Source organism: Myxocyprinus asiaticus, chromosome 43, assembly GCF_019703515.2.
Source record: "Myxocyprinus asiaticus isolate MX2 ecotype Aquarium Trade chromosome 43, UBuf_Myxa_2, whole genome shotgun sequence".
NCBI lineage: Eukaryota > Metazoa > Chordata > Actinopteri > Cypriniformes > Catostomidae > Myxocyprinus > Myxocyprinus asiaticus.
Genome location: NC_059386.1, coordinates 29,333,362 through 29,346,903, shown reverse-complemented (window position 1 = coordinate 29,346,903; position 13,542 = coordinate 29,333,362). Strand labels below are relative to the sequence as shown.

Genomic DNA, 13,542 nt, shown 5'->3' with positions numbered 1-13,542 from the left:
TCTAGTAATTTTAGTAGGGGTTCAATAAGTATTTGTGCAGAGTACAGGAATTCCACTTGCCTTGTGTCTGGGCTAAAACAGCTTCATTCTCCAGCAAATTCTTCAAGCTCTGAAACAAATCCACATTTGTATTGAGCCAGTAACACACACTCATACAAAACACAAATGTCATCACTGTACAAAAAGTCATATTAAAGGAATAGTTCACCCAAAAATCAAAATTCTCTTATCATTTACTCCCCTTATGATATTTCAAACCTGTATGATGGAAGAAACAGTGTCATAAAGTGTGTCCCAAACCGCACACTTCTGCACTATTCTACTTAATTTTGTAGTGTAAGTAAAAAATAACACAAAAAAAAAAAGTGTACAATGAGTACTCGGATGATTCGCTGCTTCAGCTGTCAAAGCACAGTGTGGATTGTTAGACACTTCATGCACTCAGCGCTTGTGGCTTGCCGTACGTAGCGGAAGGGGCGAAGTTACCTAGCTGCGAGGCTGCATAATGGAGAATGTAGCAACTAATAGCGAAACTTCTGTGACCTAACAAATGTGAGTTGTATGTTTTACCATCACACCACGCTGTGTGAATATTTATGTTGTTTCAGACACAAGTACTGAACTGAGTATTAAAGCTAGTGGCAACACATTGCATATGTTTGTGACTTCACTTATGTCAGCTCTTAAACAGCGAATGCAGATAGTAAAAAGATAGTTTCATTTGGGAAAATACTACCTTCAAACATTTATACACTACATGACAATTGAGTGCATAGTGTATATTGTAAGTGCATATTGTATAATGCGTAATTTGGGAAACAGCTATACAGTACAAGTTTGGGACAACACGAGGCTGAGTAAATGACAGAATTTTCACATTTGATCAAACGTACCCCTTAAAACAATAGGACACATACTTCTGTACAAAGGTTCCAATATCAATGCAGGCTTCGCCAGCTGAGGAAGTTCAACTTGCCACAGGCGCTGCTGATCCAGTTCTACTCAGCAGTAATTGAGTCTGTCCTCTGCACAAACTGTCTGGTTTGGTTCAGCTCCTAAGTCAGACCTCAAAAGACTTCAAAAGATAGTTTGGACTGCTGAGAGTATTATTGGCACTCCCCTACCCGCCATGCTAGAGCCGTACACATCCAGAGTGACGAAAAGGACTGGTAAAATCACTCTTGACCCCATGCATCCAGCACACTTCCTCTTCAAACTGTTGCCCTCTGGCCGGCGCTACAGAGCACTGAGCATCAGAACCACCAGGCACAGGAACAGTTTTTCCCCTCAGGCCATCCACATCATGAACAGTTAATACTGACCCCAAATACTTTCCTTTTTATCAACACAACCATGTGTAATATTCAATCCATCCATTCCTACTTATATCTATATTTCATTTATATTTTTTAACATATGTATCCTACCTCTTCTTCAATACATCACCTGCACATAACTGTATATCTGTATATAAAATATTCGAACAACATTATTGCTCTATTGTCTATTTCTCTTTTTTTTTTTAATCTGTTATATCTTATTTTTTTATTTGTATGTCACTATATACATATACACTGGCAGCCAAAAGTTTGGAATAATGTACAGATTTTGCTGTTTCGGAAGGAAATTGGTACTTTAATTCACCAAAGTGGCATTCAACTGATCACAAAGTATAGTCAGGACATTACTGATGTAAAAAAACAGCATCATCACTATTTGAAAAAACAACACCTCATCCTTGAGTAATCATGCTAAATTTGGTACTAGAAAATCACTTGCCATTATATCAAACACAGTTGAAACCTATTTGGTTCATTAAATGAAGCTTAACATTGTCTTTGTGTTTGTTTTTGAGTTGCCACAGTATGCAATAGACTGGCATGTCTTAAGGTCAATATTAGGTTTAATAATATTAAAAGAAACAGCTTTCTCTAGAAACTCATCAGTCAATCATTGTTTTGAGGAATGAAGGCTATACAATGCTTGAAATTGCCAAAAAAACCTGAAGATTTCACACAAAGGTGTACACTACAGTCTTCAAAGACAAAGGACAACTGACTCTAACAAGGACAGAAAGAGATGTGGAAGACCAGCTGTACAACTAAACAAGAGGATAAGTACATCAGAGTCTCTAGTTTGAGAAATAGACGCCTCACATGTCCTCAGCTGACAGCTTCATTGAATTCTACCCGCTCAACACCAGTTTCATGTACAACAGTAAAGAGAAGACTCAGGGGTGCAGGCCTTATGGGAAGAATTGCAAAGAAAAAGACACTTCTGAAACAGAAAAACAAAAAGAAACGCTAAGAGTGGGCAAAGAAACACAGACATTGGACAACAGATAATTGGAAAAGAGTGTTATGGATCTTAACCCCATTGAGCTTTTGTGGGATCAGCTAGACTGTAAGGTGTGTGAGACGTGCCCCACAAGACCGCCACATCTATTACAAGTGCTACAGGAAGCGTGGGGTGAAATATCACCAGAGAATCTGGACAAACTGACAGCTAGAATGCCAAGGATCTGCAAAGCTGTCATTGTTGCACGTGGAGAATTTTTTTATGAGAACTCTTTGAAGTAGTTTAAGAAGCTCTGAACATTATTTTCAAATTGTAATAGTAATTTTTCAAGTTATTAATGTCCTGACTGTAATTTGTGATCAGTTGAATGCCACTTTGGTGAATAAAAGTATCAATTTCTTTCCATAAGAGCAAAATTTGTACATTATTCCAAACTTTTGGCCGCCAGTGTATATTATATCAGTGTATGTATATCTGGTTGTATTCTCTTTGCACTATATATATAAAAGTCTCACCACATTTTTCTGTAAATAGTCCACTCGCCGGTGCTGAACATTAAAGCAGCTCCAACAGCAGACCGTGTACTGACGCGTCTGTAGAGCGCGTGTGAACGCTGCAGGATGAGCCGCGCGCTGCGCATCACTGACCATCATACACAATACTCAAACATAACACAACAACATCGGTCCCTGAGAAAATCAGTTGTGAAACAAGCGTACTGGCTCTTATGAGTGTTAATGCAAACATGTATAACCTAAGTAAAAGTTTCCCAGGGCGTAATGCGGAGATCAGCGGTAGATTATACATCACATGTGAAACATTGCCAGAGTGTTTAGCTTTACTTAGCACACTTAGCTTTCACCGCAGCACTTTACATTAACAGCAATAAAACATTAAATGTTTAATCAGTAAAGTATAATCCAGAAATGTCTGTAATATTAATACATTTAAAAAATATTATCTATATTTAGGGTTTATTATTATTACTATTATTTTTTTTATATTTTTTTACATCATACAATAACGAAACTGTGCAGACGTTGTGTAAATAGTATGTGACGTAAATCTGGTTGTAAATCCATTCAGAGCAGCGGACAATAGGTCTGCTTGCCAGTGTTGTTCTCGACTAATACACCGATATAAATGTTTCACGCGAAGATTAAGCCTTGTTATGAATCTGAAGTCTAACACAATGATTAACCACTGCATCCCTTCATGGCCAAAGAGTCATAAGACACTCAATTTACAGTTTTTAGTTACAACAGCCAAATTCAACATTCAAAATGTGACCAGTTGATCTGCTGAATGCCTTGGTCAAAGTCTAATCTTCATTTCCAGCGTTTTTTTTTTTTTTTTTACAGTAATGAGTCACTCAAGGAAAGACATTTCCTCCATTTTGGTGGTGAAGTTGCATGTCTTTGGTCAAGTTGGTGTTTAGTCACCTTTCCCCCCCAGAATTAGAGAGTGTAAAAGCAGGCTTGTTTTTTCAGTTCCTTGACAAATGATCTCAAGGGAATCTAGCCAAGAGCATTAGCTTGTCAAACCCACACTGGAAATAGCAGGAATGTGGCACAAAGCACAGACACTCCCTTGCCTTAAGTTCACGAGTGTTAGAATATAAACAGGAATCTTTATGACAAATATATTCTAGGGCATTACAAAGTTGGAGAAAGCTTTTCAATGGAGGTTTGGTTTTGCTTTGGGGGCAAGGTCACGTTTAGGTATCATAGAAGTGTTCACATATGGTGGCCAAGTGTTGGTTATCCAAGGTACCTTATCCATTTATCTTATTAGGCAGTTTCTCTGTTTTCTTAGGCAAGCAGAGTGACTGTTGCTGTCAATTCCTGTGTCGACAGGTGCTGTTGTTGAGCTCAGATCCATCTGCCTCATCTCTGATTTAGGGATTAAGATACCAAAATCTGTACAAAGCTGTTTTTGACTAATAATCTATACATGTAAATGATTTTTGTCTAACACTCACATTCATCTGTCTAAACAAATGGATACAACTTTACTGAAAAAGTCCAGTTACTGATATCAAATGTTGACATTGCCTTTAAATTCATTATAGCCAATCGTAGCTTACACCATTGTAATAATAATTGTAATTATAACCTCTAAATTCTATCTTAACAGGTGTGAGAAGCCATCATTTGAACAAACTGCTGATAATGTTGTAGAAGTATCACTTACTGTGCCAAAAAAAAAAAATCATGTTTGAGTAGTGAAACATGATTTACATAACTTTAACACCAAATACACTTTAACATAGTCCTTGATTACTCTCTAACTACAAAATGCTTAAGAGATCTGTCTTATTAGGATATAACATTTAACACTATAACACATTATTTATCCTGGTGAGGGGGAATTGCAGAATCTGCTAATCTAGAAACCGTAATTAATTACTGATGTTAATCGACTACATTTATCATCAGAAAAAAGTATTATTATAATATTTACACACATTTTCTTAAAAAAAAAAAAAAAAAAGAAACATTGGACAAATGTGCTTCATGAGGTAAAATCTAAATTAACTTGTTTTATTCAAGTAAAAAATATTATTTAATGACTGAATCAAGTACACTACATGCAGTAAAATAACATTAGTTTTTAAAGGTCAGATCAGATAGAAATTGCTCCTTTATTCTTTTCTATTTCCTTATTTTAACTCATGCAAGTATAGTTAAACCTACAGTAATGAATGTAACTTCAAAATCAAAGGGAAAACAGGTTATCACAACTGAATTTTATTGGCTTGTTTTATCGAACCATAACACACAGAGATACATCTCTAAACAATGATCAAAAGAAACTGTACATTTATACTTGATATCTAAGTCCCACAAAAAATATTGCTACTGCTGGTCAGAAAGCTTTACGGCTATTGTGATTTTACATGTAATGACTCAGTTGTCCCCAATTTAGCAATATAATGATGTTAAAGAATCGCCGGCTTTGCTGAGAACAGAGATATTAATCCCATATTTGCCATCTGTACCATATCACACATTGGCCTTAATACCCAAAAATCTTTTTTTTCACAGCAGTTTTACAAATTTATTGTGGTACTATCACAGAGGAGACGAAATCAATACACACAAAGCACAGGCCTGACATGAACTCCAGTACTAGAGAATATGTTTATTTAGCAGAAATGATTATGAAGAACTGCAGTTAACATATGGAACACAGCTTACAAACGTCCTACAAGTAATCTTTCGCCTTATAAACAATAAACAATTAGTTATTTGCCCATCCCCCCCTCCCTCCCCAAACACACATTACAAGTTACACACAAAACAAAAAAATCCCTCATAGAGCCAATGGAATGTTAGTCATTCGGACAAGCTCGGTAAGATGTCCAGCTGTCTGTGTACACAACATGCCTGCAACCTGCCGCTCTACCTCTCATTTTGAAAGAGAGAGAGAGAGAAAAAAAAGCCTGTCGGCATTTACGATGACGGTCATTTTTTTCTGCCGATGTAAAAATGTAGAATATGATGAGATCACTTTCAAAATGTTTCTTTTCTTACATAAAAAATGTGTCTCTACAATTGAACTACTAAAAAACCTGCCTTTAGAAAATAGTAGATAAAAATATTCCCCTGAATTGTACAAGAAAAGAGGTACAGGGAGTGCTGGTAAAAGATGACACCTCAGCAAAGTTATTCCCCATCTTCTTCGTCTTTCTTGTCTTCTTCTGTTGCCGATGCCTGAAAAAAAAAAAACATTTGAGATTGCAGAGTCTGTTTTTGAACACATCATTTTAGGTTGTTTTTCCATAATTTTTGCCAGCCTATGAGCATCTCACCTCCTCATCAGCTTTTGTCTCTCCGTTTTCTGCGGGCACCTCCTCTTTCTTCTCCTCCTTGGCCGCCTTGGGTTCCTTCGCCTTCTTAGGTTTGGCAGGTGCCTTCTACAATGTGACAAATCATTTTTTATATTATTGCTAGGCTACAATTCCTAATTATTTGTGGAGATGTAGATGTTTGTATTTAATATTATTAGTAGTATTTATAATACATAGTTTCCTTACCTTTGGCTTAGGCTCCGCCTTTGGGGCTGCAGGTTTCTAAAAACCCAAGAGTTATAACACATGAATTATTACAACTAATCAGCGTTGGGTAAATTACTCAAAAATAGTAATCAAATACAAATTACTAATTATTTCTCTAAAATTGTAATTAGATTACTAATTACTTCATTGAAAAAGCAATCACATTACTAATTACTTAAGTTACTTTATAAAACACCTTTCTGCTCAACAAATGTTAAATAATGTTTGTATTTATACAAGTCATTCACTCAGCACCTCACATTTTTCCTTAACAAGGACTCGTTACGCGGCCATAATTCTTGTATTCTACATAAATAATTTTATTTTAAATATGCATAACCCTATAATGTACTTAAAAGTAATTAAATTAATTGAAAGTCTGTAACTGTAATCTGATTAGAAAAAAATGTAAATAATGCGTTACATTACTTTTTTTGGACTAAAAGTAATTGTTACAGTAACTAATTACTTTGTAATCAGATTACACCCAACACCGCAACTAATAAACAAACAATATAAATAATAGTCACATCTGCTGAATGACTGCAAATTAGTGTTAAAAACACGAATACTCACATTTACCAATCTCTCCGACCTTCTTTTAGGCTGTAAAGCAAACAACAACAAGGTTAAACATAGTCAAACCACAGTGTATTATATTTTGACTTGACATCAGGCCTTACTATGTATTTCACGCATTAAAGAGGGAGTTCTGCTTACCTCAGAGACTTCAGAATCATTGTTCGCCTATGGAGGGAAAAACAGAGAATGTTATTCTCTTAAATCCAAATTAATCCATGCATTTTGTAACAAAAGTCATAAAAGAAATAAACACTCTTTATTTGGGTCTAATGAGATAAATAGCTGAATGCATTAGTTAGACCACGGTAAATCGTTTTTTTTCCATCCCATAGCCACACAGCAATGCATCAGTGTTTATGTTCTTCCTCCATTCGTCCATGTTGTGCTGCTGCCCCGTCCGTTTGCATTGCAGCCGTGTGTGTGCACCGCCCCCTTCATGCACAGCGACTCATTCGACGCTGATTAATAGAGATTTGCGCTCGCCCCACCCACCCCACCGCAAATGGCATTCCCGCCATTCACTTTCAAACCCAACATCCCGAGGTGCACGGGGGAAAAAAGCTCTAACGAAAATAGAGAATGTGAATAATAGGAAACACCAAACAGTGGCGCTATGATGTGTAAAAATATCGCCATTGCATAATCGCGAACTTGCACGATCGAGTATTTCGAGATGCGGACATGCATTAGTCGCCGAATTAAAGCCCCAACGCAGGAATTAAATCCCTAATGCACGGATGAAATATTGCACCGTCTGTCACTGCATGTTCAAAGCCATATAGCGAGTTTAACCCATCGGGTTGAGCTCAAGGGCAGCCATGACACTAAAAAACAAGCCTTTACAAACCGATCATTGCTTTTAGACAGGCATGTGCAATTTCTGGAAACCGTGGCTAAAAATAAAAATGGCATGTATAAAAATAAATATTCGATGCAACAATTTGATGTGCCGCTTTGCGCGCGACAGCCTTGGGCTATGAGACTGTAAGCTGCACAAACGAAAACTAAGATCGTTACACCCCCTTTGTCTGATCAATGTAGACAGACTTCCCATCTAATTATAAACAACAACAACAACAACAACAACAACAACAACAAAAAAACACAAAATATATACACAAATCATCGCGCATCTGTCCGTATGCATGCAAAACAAGCACGCTTAAATGAATTCTAAATGCAGAAAAAAAATCTCAGTCGCGCGTTCTCGAATCAAAACACGCGTTCATTAAAACACGAGTTTGCAAACACGAATTTCTTAACATTACAAACTGGGGGGGAAAAGAAAATTTGCGTGCACAGTGAATGCATCCGTGCACTTTTCTTTTTTCCTCCTCAATACTGCATATTCTATTAAAGATGGTGCCTCGATAAATTAAGAAACCATTGCGCTACTTACTTTGCTCCTTTTAGGCATGGCTGTGGATTTGTACAAGCACAAAAAGGGTTTGAAATACCAGATGCAAGGATTTAACGCTGAAAAACAGCAGCCACTGTGTGTTGAGCACGGTAAAAGATTCACACAGTAGGTTTGATCAGTGTATGAAGACGTTAATGTTCCTCCGAAACAAAAACCTGCTCAAACCGGATTGGATTCTCCTCCTCCTCCTCCTTTTTCTTCTTCCCTATTCAATTCATCATAGCGCGAAACAGACGGCGGATTTTGAAATACTACTATGGCGAAGACATAGCTCGTGAATATTAAGTAGGCTACGCTGACGTAACACGGTAACCTTCCTAGAGCGTCCAGTCACGTACCTTCATTAATATTCATAAGCTACGCCTCGCTCATAGTAGGATTCGTTCATTAATTAACAGACTTGCGCCCCCTTGTCAACGTCTGCCTCTCGGCCAATCAGGTAAGCCGTATGAGTTAACGTCATGTTGCTCGATTTATATTCACGAGACCAGCCTTGTCCATAGTAGGGTAATCAAACTCGTCTCTCCACCTCCTGCTCCCAGTGATTGGCCTGCGGAGACCCACTGCACATTTTCAAATCATAGCAAGATACCTGTGTGGACAGTTTTGCATGCCAATCACTTGGGATATTATTTGTTTTTGCAATGATTTACAAGATTATTTTGCAGTTGTCGTCAAGCGCTTGCAAGGCAGCCCTGTTTCCTGTTTAAAAATGTTTGGAAAGCCAAAGCCATATTCTCATCTCTTAATTTTTCAAAATAACTAGACCATAGCTGTTGCGCAATATGGGCTTTATTTTTTATTTTTTTTATTTTTAATCATGGTTTCCAGATGTGTGCGTGTTTATTTGGGGGCTGGATTTGAAATATGCCGCAAAGGTGTTTGTGTTATTGAAGCCCCTCAAGCATGAAAAGGTTTGCAGAGAAAATGGCGACCGGACAGAAACATTTCTCCTGTTACACCAACAAAATGTTGATAGCCTTTCCCCCTTCCTATAAAAGCTGCGCCACTTAGTTACATTGCTCAAAATGCTACATATCAGTGCTGGTGGGGCTGTTTCTTTTATCTAGATTTTTAATTTGCTGGTTTATGTGCGAAAATAATTATTTCTGATGTTAATATTGATGAGGAAAAAATATTCCCAATGCCACAACATAAAAAAAATAGACTTCACTTGAATTTATAAATTCCACAGTAACATATAGTGCTTATACACAAGGATTTACGTAACAACAAAAACAATACATTTATATTCATGAGTACAGATTTAGCAAAGACAAAATTCACCTCCATTTTGCACATACTGTATGTGTGAATTTTATGCACATGAAGCTATGTTTTGTTATATGCATGTAACAACAACACAGTAAAAAAAATAACCAATACATTAAGCAGCTTTTACATGGCATAATAACATGTGCATACATCAATACACTGCACAGAGCATGTTTACCTATCATATACACACAGATCAAACACAGTGTATATCTGATAATAATATTCCTTTGTAGGGAAATTGTGTGTGTAATGGCTCTGTTACCTAACAGATGCTTTTCAGTAAATGGATTTCAGAAATGTTGCTCTGTTAAAGTCGTTTGAACGGTGTTAACCTAAAACATGTGTTTATCAGCTTGGTGTTGTCATACATGCATAAAAATAAGGTTCTTAAATGGTTCTTTGCTGTTTTTTGGCTCCCACAAAGAACATTCCCTTATCATGAACCATATATTTACTTATTTTTGCTCTTAAGGGTTCTTGGGTTGGCTATATGGTTCTTAATTAAAGACTGAAAAGTTCGTAATCGTTATGTTTTAGGTTCTTCAGGCCAGCGTATTGCTTTTTCTGTCAATAGAGTAAAAGTGAAACCCTACTGGATATATTGACGGTTTCCTAAATGTTTTGTATCTAACTATAGGACAAAATGTTCCCTATGGACTTCAAAAATGTTTCCTAAGGGCATCAGCCTGTAAAACCATCATTTCGGTTCTAAGTAGAACCTTTATTTTGAAGAAAGTTGATGTCCAACTTTTCACATGGTTCACAACATCATAAAAATCAATCCCTTTCTTAACCACACTACTATCTCCTCGTTCAGACCCTTGCGATTTCACAGCTAGGCCATAGTAAATCCCATCTGGTCCCCTCCCCCATGAAAGCATTACCCCCCTTTCTATAGGCAGAGCATTCAGGCGGGAAAGTCTTGGCGTCCTGCTCACGAAGAAGTTCTCTGCATGCACGTGTGTGCCTATTCAGGAATGGGGTGGGGGTGGGTGTAAGTGGGTGTGGCCGATGAGTTTCAGATAACAGGTCTCAGATGAAGGGCCTCTGACTGTTGCCATCCTTAAACTCCAGCTGCAGCAGAGCTGAGACAGGGAGGAAAGGGGCACCAAAGTGATCTGTACAGCACACGATTACACTGCTCAAAGTCACTAAACATATGTGAGAATGAGATCAGTCTGCATGTGGTTGCGTCACTAAGAGAAACACACTAGAAAGTGTACAATGAGGTCCATACAAGTCAAGACAACCTTTTGAATGTCCTCAGTGTTTGGCCTCATGTTTATTGCAATGGTTCACATGCTAAAAACCTACATAATTTAGCTCTGTATGTGTGTTTATTTTAAACAGAGAAGAATGCCAATGTTTCTCACAGGACAATAAAACTTAAAGTTGCCTATGGAATTTAAGTGTTCAAAACTGAAATTGTAAGACACACACTTCATTATTACTGTACTAATTATGTTTCGAACCCTTCTGACAAAATGCTGTAGTTGCTATAGTGATTATTGCTACTAACTATATTTTGACATTTCTTGAAGAAAATATAAGTGGTAAAACTTGCTTCCATGGTGTTGTGGGTGGTTTCCGGGGCATTGCTGTGTTGTTGCTAAGGTGCTCTGAATGGTTTTAATGTGTTGTTTTTCAGTTGCCAAGGTGTTCTGGGTGGATGCTTACTAGACCAAGCCAAAAGAGATCACCCACACGTAGGACATTTAGATCCCTGGATATGGTTTGGGAATTGGGATAGTTTTGTGTTCCCTTGGCATATGTTTTGTGTTCCCTGGCAGTATACGTTTTGCGTTCCCTCACAATTAATTTGGGTTCCTTCGCGATATCTTTGTCCATCTCTTACAAAAATTAACCATGGTTTAAACAGTAACCATAGTTGGACTATGATATTTGTTGAAAAACCATAACCACAAAATGTACCATGGTTTTACCACAGTATGTAAATTTACAGTACACTATAGTAACACCAAGGTTAATTTGTGGTAAAGTAAACCATGCTTTCCACCCAAAACTAAACAAATAAATGCCCTAACAAAAATTAACCACGGTGTTACTATAATAAAACTAACCATGCTTTTTGGGCAGAATGATTGCGATTTGTATTACCATAATATTTGTTTTACTTTATTATTACTATGGTTTTACCATGAATATTATGGATAAAAAAGGGTCACTGTAGTGAAACCATGGTACATTTTGTGGTTACTGTGGTTTTACTACAAAAACCATAGTTCAACTATGGTTACTGTATTAAAACAATGGTTAATTTTTGTAAGGGATGGCTAAAGGTATTTCAAGGGAATGCAAAACGTATTGCGGGGGAACGCAAAGTTTATTGACAGGAAACTCAAAACGTACAGCGAGGGAATGCAAACTATTGCAAGGGAATGCAAAACGTATTGTGAGGGAACACAAAACGTGTTGCGGGAGAACGCAAAGTTTATTGACAGGAAACTCAAAACATACAGCGAGGGAACACAAACTATTGCAAGGGAATGCAAAACGTATTGTGAGGGAACACAAAACGTATTGCGAGGGAATGAAAAAACGTATTGCTAGGGAATGCAAAACTTATTGTGAGGAAAAGCAAAACTATTGTGAGGGAATGCAAAATTGATTGTGAGGAAAAGCAAAACTTACTCACAAAAAGTAAGCTTTCAAAATCGTTCTGTCATTTAGTTGTTTATGTATTTATTTGAAGACTATTTTAAGTAAATTGAAGTGAATTAAATAAAATATTATTTAAAGTGGTGGCTATAAGTAAGATTCCACATAACTTTGGTGGTTATCAAGATAAATGTCTGTAAAGGAAACGTTTTCTGTTCCGTAAAGTTTAAAGATGCATTGTTAGGCTCAGTCTGAATAGATTTACAGTGGGATGCATTTGATAAGTGAGATTAAGATACTCCGGTCACCTTGAGGTATTTCCAGTAGCTTGAACAAAAGCCTCTTTGAGGGGCAGCTCTTCCTGTGGTTCTATCCTACCACCTGCCACAACATCTTGCTCAATCATCTTGCTTTATATTGCCCACTTGAACATTAATCGCAACTAAGTCATTTAATTAAAGCTCATTTAATTAAAGCTACCTTTAGCTTTGACTATTCACTCAAACACAGACCTGCACAGTAGGATGGTGAATTCTAGAAATATAAAATATATATAAAAATAGAACAATAGTTCACCCTAAATGAAAATTCTCTGTGACACAAAAGGAGATTCTCAGTCACAATTGAATTCATTGTGCAAAAAAGATGCAATGAAAGTGAATAGTGACTGAGGCTAATGTTCTGCCTAACATCTCATTTTGTGTTCCACAGAATAAAGAAATTCAAATGGGTGTTAAAACAACATGAGAGTAAATGATGAGTAAATGGTGACAGAATGTTCATTTTCCATTGATCTATCCTTTTAAGATAAACACTACAAGTACAGACAAACATACATGTTATAGAAGAGCAAGTGTGACCCAGTGACTGTATGGATCAGTAAGTGGATTTCTCCACTTAGGTGAATGGCTGCCTGCCCATCTGGACATGCATGTAAAGCCCAGATTATACATATATAACTGTGAGATGCGGCAGGGGTCAGTGAGAGAGGAGCAGACAGAGGGAGCTCGTCAGCAGAGAACTGTCTGTTATACAGATTTAGCATTATAAATGAAAGCATTTATTGATTCGTTGATATATGGAGTTGATGCATTAAAGGAGATTTAGAGTGTTTTTCTGTATGAACATCACTGTATACCTCTCTTCATCCCTTTAATTACATCTGATACTGGAAAATTATGCTACCATGGTTTAATATGTTATGCACTAAAAAAAAATTATCCTTTGTCTTTTGTTTGCTATGTTTGATGTAACATACATTTACAATGGTCTTTAGCAAATGCAT

General features: G+C 37.0%; 1 protein-coding gene and 1 long non-coding RNA gene across 2 annotated transcripts; both read right to left on the bottom strand.

Moving 5' to 3' along the window:
• Positions 1–54: 54 nt before the first annotated feature.
• On the bottom strand, positions 55–3,132 carry LOC127433675 (uncharacterized). Its single transcript, XR_007895911.1, has 3 exons — positions 2,814–3,132; positions 918–2,277; positions 55–109 (listed from the first exon to the last, which is right to left on the bottom strand). It is a non-coding gene; the product is annotated as an uncharacterized LOC127433675 (long non-coding RNA).
• A 1,900-nt stretch (positions 3,133–5,032) lies between these two features.
• LOC127433837 (non-histone chromosomal protein HMG-14-like) lies at positions 5,033–8,544 on the bottom strand. Its single transcript, XM_051686090.1, has 6 exons — positions 8,340–8,544; positions 7,079–7,105; positions 6,935–6,964; positions 6,338–6,373; positions 6,113–6,217; positions 5,033–6,014 (listed from the first exon to the last, which is right to left on the bottom strand). Exons 1-6 carry the CDS (start codon positions 8,355–8,357, stop codon positions 5,967–5,969), a joined length of 264 nt encoding a protein of 87 aa, XP_051542050.1. The 5' UTR covers positions 8,358–8,544; the 3' UTR covers positions 5,033–5,966.
• Positions 8,545–13,542: the final 4,998 nt, after the last annotated feature.

Coding starts and splice junctions, on each gene's coding strand:
- LOC127433837 (XM_051686090.1), bottom strand. Junction 6,374..6,934: donor GGTCGGAGAGATTGGTAAAT/GTGAGTATTCGT, acceptor TTGGGTTTTTAG/AAACCTGCAGCCCCAAAGGC. Junction 6,015..6,112: donor AGACAAAAGCTGATGAGGAG/GTGAGATGCTCA, acceptor TTTTTTTTTCAG/GCATCGGCAACAGAAGAAGA.